A 10,607-nucleotide genomic window follows, 5' to 3' on the forward strand; every position below is an offset into this window, starting at 1 on the left:
AGGAAATATCTTTTTCTAATTAACACATGGTTCTGCTCCAGCCACCCTGAACTTTAGTTTTATTTGGGAGGTAAAATTGCAGCATTAAAATGAAGCTAAGTCAGAACCTCTCACTGTACCGCAGCCGCTAAATATATCTGAATGGGGCAATCTGAATTTAATCCTCAAGCTTCAGTCCTTAGTTTACAAAAACAAACAAACAAAACTTAGACCCCCCCCCTTTCTTTTTAAATTAGAATATTTGAGTTGGAATGGACTTATGAAGATCAAGTCCAACTGCCTGACCATTTCAGGGCTAACCAAAAGTTACAGCATATTATTAAGGGCATTATCCAAATGCCTCTTGGACACTGACAAGCACGGGGCATCAACCACCTCACTAAGAAGCCTGTTGCAGTATTTGACCACCCTCATGGTAAACAAATGTTTCCCTACCCCGTAGGAACCTTCTCTGGTGCAGCTTTGGGCCATTCCCACCTGTCCTGTCATTGACTACCAGGGAGAAGAGGCTGGCACCTCCCTCTCCACTTCCCTTCCTTAGCAAGTTGCAGAGAGCACTGAGGTTGCCTCTTGGCCTTCTCCAGAACAGATGAACCCAAGTGTCCTCAGCCTGTCCTCACAGCTTGTGCCTTTCCAATCCTTTTACCAGCTTTGTTGCCTTCCTCTAGAGGCTTTCAAGTATGTTAACATCCTTTTTATGTTGTGGAGCCTAGAACTGCACACAATCTTCAAGGTGAGGCTCCGCTAACACTAAATGTAGTGGAGGAATCACCTCTTCTGACTGGCTGGCCATGCTGTGTTTAGTGCATCCCCAAATGCAGTTTGCTCTCTTGGCTGCCAGGGCACGCTGCTGGCTCATGTTGAGCCTGCTCGACCAGCACCCCCAGATCCCTCTTCTGCAGAGCTGCTCACCAGACCAGTTGTCTCTCCATTCTGGACCGTGTCAGGCATTACTCCATCCCAGGTGAAGAACCTGGCACTTACCTTTGTTGAATGTCACGCTGTTGCTGATTACCCAGTCCTCTGATGTATCTAGATCCCTCTGCAAGGCCTCTCACTCCTCCAGGGAGTCAACAGCGAACTGGGAGTAAACTCTCGGTTTAGTATCATCAGCAAACTTGCTGAGGATGCATTCCACTCCTGCATCCAGATCCTTGATAAAAATGTTGAGCCCTAGAACTGAGAGCTGGGGAAACACTGCTAGTGACCAGCCCCCAGGCAGATGTAGCCCCATTCACGACAACCTTTGAGCTCTCCTGTTGAGCCTGTTCATTGCCCAGCATGGCACGAACCTGTTCATCTCACAGCTGGACAATGTGTCCAGAAGGATGCTGTGAGGGACACTATCAAGGGATTTACTAAAGTCCAGGAAGGTTATGTCCACTGCCTTCCCTTCAGCCATCAAGTGGGTGATGCTATCACAGAAGGAGAACAAATTATCAAGGCAGCACTTTCCCTTGATGAACCCATGCTGACTATGCCTGACAATGCCTTTGTCCTTTAACTGCCTTTCAGTAGCACTCAGGGCAATCTTCTCCGTAACTTTTCCAGGTACTGAGGTCAGACTAACAGGTCTGTATTTTCCTGGGTCTTCTCTTGTGCCCTTCTTGTAGGTGAGTATAACATCGGCTAGCTTCCAGTCAGCAGGCACCTCCCCAGACTCCCAAAACCTTTGGTAAATTGTTGAGAAAGGTTCATCTGTTATAGTCCCTAACTCCTTCAGTACTCTGGGGTGAATCCCATCAGCCCCATGGACCACTGACCATTCAGCTGATACAACTGGTCCCTTGTGATTTCAGTGGCTGCAGAGGAAATGTCACTACTCCCCCAGTCATGGTCTTCCAGCTCAAAGAACTGGGCAGCCCAAGATCTATCATTAATATTGAAAACTGAGGCAAAAAGGCATTAATGCCTCTGCCTTTTCCTCATCCTTGCTTGTAAGGCGACCATCTTTGCCAAGTATCAGTCCAATGTCTTCCTTAGGGTCTCCTCTTGCTGTTGACATTCTTATTAAAAAGCCTTTTCTGATGTTGATTTGCCCCTTGTGCCTCACAGCAAGCAGCTGTTTACAGGACTGTTCTTCATCTCCTTCGCAAATGCTCTGTATTGGTTGAAAATCCTGCACACCAGCTCTGTTTTCTCTCTGTGCAACAGGGATTTGCTGCTCAGCCTTTGCAGCAGGACGTGAGACGATTTGGGTCCAGGGAGGCTGCAGCTGAGGGCAGCAGGGGGGATCAGAGGGTTTGCGGTTGTTCCTGCCCATGTGTATTTAGGAATCAGTGCTTGCTTTTGTAAGGCTGTCTATGCATGAAGAAAAGCTGAAAGAATGCTTCGTAACTGCGAGGTTAGTTCTTCAGCATGATTATGATTTTTTTTAGCAGTCATGATTAAAGTTACAGATTCTCCCAGGGGTGTACAGTGTTTATGTGAAACTGACCCACTGAAATTCATGGATAGCTTTGTCATGAGAATAGCTTCAGCAGGTCACAGCTGGAGCCTTCAGGCCAATTGTATCGCCCTTTTTTTGTTTTTGTTTTGAGTAACAGGAAGAAAAAAATACACCACCAAACAAACAGAAAACCACCACCCTAAATCTTCTACATGAAAATGCAGACCTCTGATCTCTTTCTAGCTGGTAAGGCTCTCAAGCTTTACATGCAAAAGAAAAGGGTTTGTTTGTTTGTTTTTTAATGCAACACTTGTACTGTTCTTGTATTCAAATATCCTGCTTAAAGCCATGATGAGCCCTGATTTCAAAAGTGCCAGTGCAGGTGGGGGCTGTGCTCACCACAGGCCACTTCTGGGTAAGTCGCAGGGTACGGTCTAAAAACAACACGTCTAAAAACAACACGTTCCCTTCATTTTCACTGTGAAGCCGTGTGCCACGAGGCTTCTAGTCCTCTGCAAAGTGGGCACAACCCCTCTGTTTTTACTGATGCTGCATATTCAAATGCACCCACTGGGATCCTGGCTGCGAGAAGGACCACGCCAATATATTTGAATTGCACATTTGGATGAACAAGTCTGTTCATCTGGCTGGGAATTTGTTCAAGCCTTTTTTCTAGGAAGCTGCTAGGACACCAAACACACAAATCTGTGGTCCCGTCCTGACTGCAGTAGCATCCCTAGAGCTAGTCTGATTTACAGCACCTGAGTATTAGGTCCAAACACTTCTAATTATATATATAATAAGCCATACAACAGCTTTTTGAGGCTCTAGCTTTGCCTCAGAAACAGCTTTTAGAGCATAGAAGTTAATAAGTGTACCAGTATTGTATTAGTAAAATGTAGCTGTATGCTTAAATGCTTTTGTTCCCTTCACTATGGTTTTCTGCATTTGAGTGTTGACTGTAACAATGTGGTGGTGTAAAATGTTTTGCATTTTATTGTGCTTGTTTAGAGCTCGTTTTAATCTGGGACTGCGTGTGGAATGGTTGCTGTGGTAATAGGTGGGTCACCCTGGGCCACCTGGGTGTGACTTCAATCCCCACAGCCAAATTTGGAACCAGTGGCAATGAATTTCATGCCCTGTTACAGAGAAGATGCTCTGCAACACCTGTGACATGCAAAGTATGTCTCCTAGGGCATGTTTGGGAAAGAGCGGGAAGTAAGTGCAGGGCCCTGATAACTGCCTCTCCCTGGGACAGCATTTACAGGGAAGAAAGGCACCCCAGTAAAGTTAAAAAGAAAAAAAAGGGGAGCAGGGAGGGATAAAAAGCAGGTGAAAGAGTGGTAGTGGGGGGGGACAGAATGTATTCAAAGATTAGGGAATATGTGAATTTTACAGAAAAACCCTCAGCTGGCACAGCAAAAGAATTCAAACTCTTTATTATTAAATAATTAATACTATACTGATTGACAGCTATTCCAGTGGCTTGATTTGGCCTTCCTGAACAGGACCAGGGGCTAGGCCCCAGTTGCAGGCACATTAACAGCATTCATCTCCTGATTAGCAGAGGTTTCATCCAAAGACTAAACGCTACAAGTCTGCAGCAGCTGACAGATCACGACTAAGACAAAAATATCCGTGGAGGAGCTGTGAAATGAGTTGGTAGATGCTCGGTCCTGTGGGGGCAGTTGGGAAACTCACTCCAGAATTAAGTGATTCTGACCAGCTGCCTTCTGGCCTGCCGTAAGGCCTGACTTTCGTGGCATTTTCAACTCCGGCTCTGGGAAAACCAAGTCCTCTGAGGGTCTCCAAGGTTGGATGGCTCAGAAAGAGGGAGATGCTAACCACAAGCTGCAGCTGCGTATCTTGTCTGGCATGCTGGTGTGAACCCAGGAGCTCCCGGTGACTTACTGGTGAAAGTCTCATGGCTGGACATTGTCAAATAGCGTGCTGACAGGGCGACAGAGCCACAGAAGAGGAAAGTGTCTCCTAGTGGGTGTTGAAATGAGGTAAGGCAAGGAGGGAACAACGTTCACTGGCTACATAAACTGTTCTGAAATCTCAGGTAGAAAAGCCTTCACGTGCAGGAACAGTTTGCAGCTTGGTATTTGGGCTTTGCTCCCTTCAGCTTCCCTTCCTTCGTGGTGAAGGCCTCGCTGGTCTGCTTGCAGGCAGGCTGGACTGAGCCGCGAGCATCCCCCTCCTCCCGGAGTGCCAGTCCCAGGTAGATTTGCTGCTGCAGAGCTGGACGGCCTCTCCCACAGCTCCCTGCCATCATACTGTTCTCTGCCCATGCTGGGCACGACAGTGTCTCCTCTTCAAGGTGAGCGTTGCTCTCCAGCAGCAGGGAGCTAGCTGTCCTATTTGTCTTTTCCATCCAGCTAAAAATAGAAAGACCACACAGTGTTTGCTGGGGTGTTTCAAACCTCCCATCCCCTGCTATTTCAGTCAGCGATGCTTGCTAACACCAAAATCCCAGGGCGAGGAGGAGGGTTTTTTTTTTTTTTTTTCCATGCTTTACCACATTTGCAGCAGCTTTATCCATCTGAGATGCAGAACAGCACAAGCATTACATCAAGGACCGGTTGCTCATACAAATGCAACATGTCTTACAATGAAAAATCAAAAACCTAACCAATAATTCCTAATTAAACCTAAAAATTCTTATTCATTCCTATCCAACAATCCGATGCAAGTTATAACAACCTTAACGTTAACTTGGAATACTGAAGCCAGATTTTCTCTCGGGTCAGGAGAAATTGTGTGCAAATATTAACATACAAACTCTTAAAAATACAACTGGCCTTTTACTACAGCAAGTTGTCAGAGCCCTACTGCCGAGAACGGAGCTGTGCTCATTGTCACAAGCAGAAGAATGGGCCCGGCCCATACGTTAGAATTTTGACTTAGAAAAGAAAAAAAGTTTAGAGTATTTCATGCCACAGGTGGAAAAATCTTCCCAGTGGATCTAAAGTAATATAGTAATTAACATTAGCATTAAATTTAAAGCAATTAAGAACTTGCTTGCTGACGGTTTCTCACTTCTGAAGATCTCAAAAGACTACAGATGTAAGAAGAATGGATGGTGAAATAAACAATCAGGTGAAAAAAAAGATGCCAAGTCTTTCATTAGCAACTCGGCGCTGTTGCTCCTGCCTGCTGCTTGGTGGCTGTAACGTACCTGCCACTGCAGCACCTCGCTCGGCGTCAGCCGTGGCACAGTGAGAGACGACTTTCCTTTCTAGCATTACCTGTTTCTCACAAGTGACCAGAAAAGCCACTAGAAATGAAACCAAAGCAATTTAAGGGAATGTACAGAAAGGGGGAACCTCCACTAAGGCGATGCTTAGCTCCTTGGTTTAGTTCAGCAGTTACTCACGTCAACGTGTCAGGCGGCACTACCAGCATCACAGGCCCAGGCTCACAGCCAGGGGAAAGCAGCATAAAAACCAAGTCCTCTGCCGACTTACAAGATTGAACTGGATTTATCTGACATAGATGACAGAGGGGATTTTTTTTTGGTCTGTCACTTCCAGGTCCAGGATACTGTCCCCAGAGCTCAATGGTGAGTCCGGTGCGTTCCATTTGGGAATAAATAAATAAGTAACAGATGAAAGCCATAGAAACTTTTCAGTAACCAAGTGGGTCACTTCTTGAAGAAGCCCTAATGTACCTTTGCTCACCCCAGTGCCTGGCCTTTTCCATATTTTTCCTGTTTCAACTGAGGTCGGCAGCTCTCTGTCCTCCCCTTCTTAGCCGCATAGCACTGTCTCTGCCCTGTGGCACTGCGCCTGCCTTCGTTGTGAAATACCACTTGGGCTTGCTATTTTTCTTTTTGTAACCCTTCTGCACGTTTCTGTGGTCCTTCTCTCTGATTGCAGACTGCAAGCGTGGCAATGTCTGGGGTACAAGTCTCTAATCTCAGCAAGCACCATCTGCTCCCCCCCGAGATAACTCCAGCACGAGGAACAAAGAGGCTAAGGGAGGGAGATGGGGCTCTGAGCCGCTTCCCACCTTTTCTTTTTCCTTCTGAATTAGTGCTTGCATCTCTTCGTTCCAGTCCAGCAGCTCCACCAGCTTCTTGACCCCACCGACCACGTCCCCCAGCTGGGCTATGTCGTTGTAGCGCTGCTGCCAGGCAAACGGTCCTACGAGATCACGGTTGATGAGGACTCGGGGAACGGAGCTGCGAACAGCTCCTGCCAGGCTGGCAAAGGGCTCCACCTGAAGGAAGGCAACCCAAAGGAGCAGAGAGAAACCGTCACCTGGCTGAGGGGCACCGAAGGCATGAACTCATGCACACCAGGACTTCGTTAGTGCTTAACAGATTCTCCCACTGTGGGCTAAGCTACCCCAGCTTTGAACAGGTCACGGATGTCACCAGTTATCTGGTGGCCTTTCTTCAGGTAGACACAAAAATGCTTCTTTCTCGTTAGGTGCCCACCTTTACCAGGAGCACACAAGGTTTTTCGACTTCACAGAGCGCATGCACCCTATTTCTCACCTTGCCACCTCACATTTTACCTTGAAACCCAGTTTCTTGCCTTCTCTAAACCCCCTCTCTCCTCCAAAGGCCCTCAGCCCTGTTGGTGTGCCTTTTCCTTCTTGTGAGACGGGGTGTTCCCTAGTCCCAGACCTCCAGGGACGTTCCGATGACAAAAAGCAGGTCTGCCATGGGGAAGTCTGTCAGGTGCAGGAAGAAGCGCTGCGGGAGCTCCTCGCCAAAGAACACGATATCAGGCTTGACAATTCCAGTGCAGACACGGCAGTGAGGGACCTTGTCTGCCATGACGTCCCCCTGAAGTAAAAGCACCCAACACCACTCGTTATGGGGCAGCACATACCTGCACAGGCAGGGTCACAGCCACATCGTAGCCTTGCTGTAACATCCAGCCCCTCCATTTCCTTGCACCAAGTCTAATCCCCTCCAACAAGCCCTGCTGGCCCTGAGGGCAAAGTAACGGGCCTGTGATAGGTTCTTCTCTTTGCATTAGTTTGTGTCAATGCCCAGCTGTGACCACTCACCCTGAAGTCCTCTCCTGGGAATTTCCTTCGACAGACTGTACAAGTGGCAGTGGCGAAGGTGCCGTGGGCTTCCACCATTCTGTCAGGAGGGATCCCAGCAGCTGGAACACAGCACGTGGGGACGGATCAGCTCAGCATGCGGTGACTGAACCAGAAACTCCTTGTTCGCTAGGCATTTCCCCAGTCCTGCTCCTCACCCTCTTCCTGGTATTTTGCCGTTGAGAGCTGGGGAAGAGAAAACTCACCTCTCTCCAGCCCGTCAATGTTCTGGGTGTAGAGCCGCAGAAGGAGCCCTTTGTCATGAAGGAGCCTCAGGAAATAGTGGGCATAGTTGGGTCTGTAATTGCCAGGGTACAGCTCCTTCGCCAAAGTGAAAAAGGGCTTGGGGTTGACAAAGAAATAGGTCAGCTCGAAGATGGCTTCTGGATAAGGGATGTCATACTGCTCAAGGTTACTGTAGAGGCCACTCCCTGGGGACCTGCAAAGAGAGGAAAGCAGGACCGGTGGTCAGACTGCAGGAAGAGAACCAGATAAAGACAACAGAGCACACAGACAGGTCCTTGTGGTCTCTCTTGCTGTTTTGCATCATCCGTTCAGAGCAGAGCTGCATCAAGAGAGCACCTGAAACCATCTCTGCACAGCAGAACGTGCCTTGTGGGTCTGATCTAGTGCCACCCCACCTTCTCCTGGCTGCAGAGGTGTGCTGACAGTCAGAGTTGGAAGGGCCAGGGTGGTGCAATCAATGCAGCCACAGAGCCAAGCAACAAGCACGACTATCATCCTGAAGATCTGGGCCAAAACGTGACCCAGAGTGGTGCCAGCCTGCCGTTAGCGGACAGAGAATAAGCAGGCGAGAAAACTCCCGCAATTAGCCTAGCCTGGCACAGACAAATAAAACGTAGCAGGCACCACCATTACCTAAGCTGAAGATCCTGGCAGTCCCAGCACTGAAAAAGGATAAGTAAAACAACAAAGGCATTATACCTAAAATCTGGGATACCACTGGGGGTGCTAATCCCAGCACCAGCCATCACCACTATTCGGCGACACTCCTTCTTCCGAATTAGCTTTGCCACGTCCTGCAGGGTAAGCTGCTTCTTCCCACCATCATCTCCCCATCCGCCCAATCCTAAAATGGCTCTGGCGGCAGCAGACAGAGAGAAGGGCCTGGTCCCTTGGATCCTGCTTGGAACAGAGAGAAAGCACAAGAGGTAGCATGCTGTCAGAGACTTCAGCTGAAAGAACTGTTCAGGGGGAGAAAAACACCCCGAGAAATTGCAGAAAGCTCTTCCATCTGCAGGACTGTGTGCTGGTACTTAATCAAGGAGGAGGAAGCTTAAACGTTAGTCTAATTAATGCCCTAGGAAAAGGTGCTTTGCTTTACACTTTCTTACGAAGACCTAAAAATGCCAAATCAAAACACACCATATTCCCCTGAGAGTTTTTGTTTGTTTGTTTGTTTTGTACAGGGGTGGACACAGGACTGTGAGAACAGTGTTCAGAGAATTGCAAGTCTCATAATCTACTTGCAATGCTTCTGGGATAATGAAGACTCTTCTCTACGTCCTTGGTTTCAAGAGGTTTCCAACAAGGTGCTGTGGTCACTCAGGGACAACGCTGCCCAGGTTAGCACAGACATTTCACCAGTTCTCTATTTCCCCCGGGGGCTCTGCCATGGGAGAGCTCCACGTATAAATGGAAAATGACTAAAGGAATTGCAGGTCAGCAGTACATGCAGATGGGGCTGAGAACAGTCATTATCATCTCAAGGAACAGTTTCTCCCTGGACAATTAGTGCTTGCTAGTGCAGGACATTAAGAGCAGTCCAGGGAAGGCGTGGGAACATGAAGAGCCAAGAGGGAGCTGCTGGATCTTGGCAATCTGCAGATAACAATTACCGAGTTCTAACATTGTCCTCAGCGTGGCTGACAAGGACGTGGCTCTGCCTTGCCAGGCCAGATTCCCAGAGAGCTAAATTCATAACCTGGCAAACGCTAACGTTTTTCGGCTAAACCTCTCTACTCTGAGGAGAAGAGCTCCTCGAGCTCCCAGGCTGGAACACACCAGCTCAGGCTCACAGACACGGAGACCGTGTGCCTGTTCAGACAGCAGGAGCGATGTTCTGCGCAATGCACTTTCAGTGTAGGAGTGTGAGCCCCTTCCTGCTGGGGTCCTGCTCCTGTACGGGTGCAGAGGCCCGGCGGGACCAGGCAGCAGCCCCAGGTGCGGGGTGCCTGCTCTCCCGCAGCCACGCAGCCCACCTCCACGCTCCGCAGCTCATCCCGGAGCAGGAGAAGAGCCGAGCCAGGCCCCGGGGGCCGCCTCCGTCCTTTGGGCCGCGCTCCCGGAGGCTCCTCCATGCTGCAAGAAAGCACAGAGCCGCTGAAGGGGCGGCTCGGGGGGGTCCCCTCAGCCTGCCCCAGCGCCCAGCCCTGTGCCTCATCCCCTGCTTTTCCCCCCGGCACCCCTCACAGCTTTGAGCCCTCACCCACCCCTCGCAGCCCTCTCCCTTCCCCCGAAGCCCTATCCCTTCCCCGGATCCCTCTCCCTTCCCCGGAGCCATCTTCCCCCCCCCCCCCTCCCGGCCCCCACCCGCCGCCAGGAGGCCGCCGGCCGCCACGACCCCGCGCCGGGCCCCCCGCTCCATGGCTCCGCGGCCCGCTTTGGGGCCGGGCCGGGCTTTTTTGGGGCTGCTTTATTTTTTTATTTTTTTTTCTTTGGGGGGGAGGGAGGCGTTGCCATGGCTGCGGGGGGGACCCAGCGTGCCCCGCGCGGGGCCGGAAAGGAGGGCTTTGGAGAGGGTGTGTGTGGCTTTTTATTATTATTATTATTATTATTTTATTTTATTTTGGCGTGTGTTTTTATTTTTTTCTGATTTATTTTTTAGGAGCGGGGAGAAAAAAAATAAATCGTTGCCACGGCTGTCGAGGCCATCCCCAGCGTGCCCCGCGCGGGGCCGGAACTGAGTGCTTTCGTGTGCGTCTTTTTATTTTATTTTATTATTTTATTTTATTTTGGCCTGTGTGTTTTTATATTTTTATTCTGATTTATTTTTTTAGGAGCAGGGAAAAAAAAACAACTAAATCCCAGCTTCGCCACGGTTATCGACGCGATCCCCAGCGTGCCCCGCGCGGGGCCGGAAATGAGTGCTTTTAGTGTTTTGTTTTTTTTTTAATAGTTTTATTTTTCGGGA

The 10,607-nt window shown here is 49.3% G+C and overlaps 1 protein-coding gene across 6 annotated transcripts; it reads right to left on the bottom strand.

The window, feature by feature from the left end:
* Positions 1–3,811: 3,811 nt before the first annotated feature.
* On the bottom strand, positions 3,812–10,161 carry SIRT3 (sirtuin 3). 6 transcript variants are annotated; one of them, XM_066998770.1, is made up of 8 exons: positions 10,007–10,161; positions 9,676–9,775; positions 8,399–8,596; positions 7,660–7,892; positions 7,415–7,515; positions 7,026–7,187; positions 6,404–6,613; positions 3,812–4,770 (listed from the first exon to the last, which is right to left on the bottom strand). In XM_066998770.1, exons 1-8 carry the CDS (start codon positions 10,059–10,061, stop codon positions 4,750–4,752), a joined length of 1,080 nt encoding a protein of 359 aa, XP_066854871.1. In that variant the 5' UTR covers positions 10,062–10,161; the 3' UTR covers positions 3,812–4,749. The 6 variants fall into 6 exon arrangements, with proteins under 6 accessions (XP_066854871.1, XP_066854870.1, XP_066854873.1 ...); XM_066998769.1 differs by having other exon boundaries at positions 8,399–8,599; XM_066998772.1 differs by lacking the exon at positions 9,676–9,775 and having other exon boundaries at positions 10,007–10,159.
* Positions 10,162–10,607: the final 446 nt, after the last annotated feature.

Source organism: Anser cygnoides, chromosome 5 (genome assembly GCF_040182565.1).
Source record: "Anser cygnoides isolate HZ-2024a breed goose chromosome 5, Taihu_goose_T2T_genome, whole genome shotgun sequence".
Classification (NCBI taxonomy): Eukaryota; Metazoa; Chordata; class Aves; order Anseriformes; family Anatidae; genus Anser; species Anser cygnoides.

What these genes read in the sequence shown, in the direction of transcription:
- SIRT3 (XM_048065300.2), bottom strand. Translation starts at nt 9,857, where the DNA reads ATGAGGCACAGGGCTGGGCGCTGGGGCAGGCTGAGGGGACCCCCCCGA. An exon ending in ATGAGCTGCGGAGCGTGGAG is followed by an intron (nt 8,600 to 9,675) that starts GTGGGCTGCGTG and finishes CTCTGTTCCAAG; the next exon opens with CAGGATCCAAGGGACCAGGC. An exon ending in CATTGACGGGCTGGAGAGAG is followed by an intron (nt 7,516 to 7,659) that starts GTGAGTTTTCTC and finishes GCTGTGTTCCAG; the next exon opens with CTGCTGGGATCCCTCCTGAC.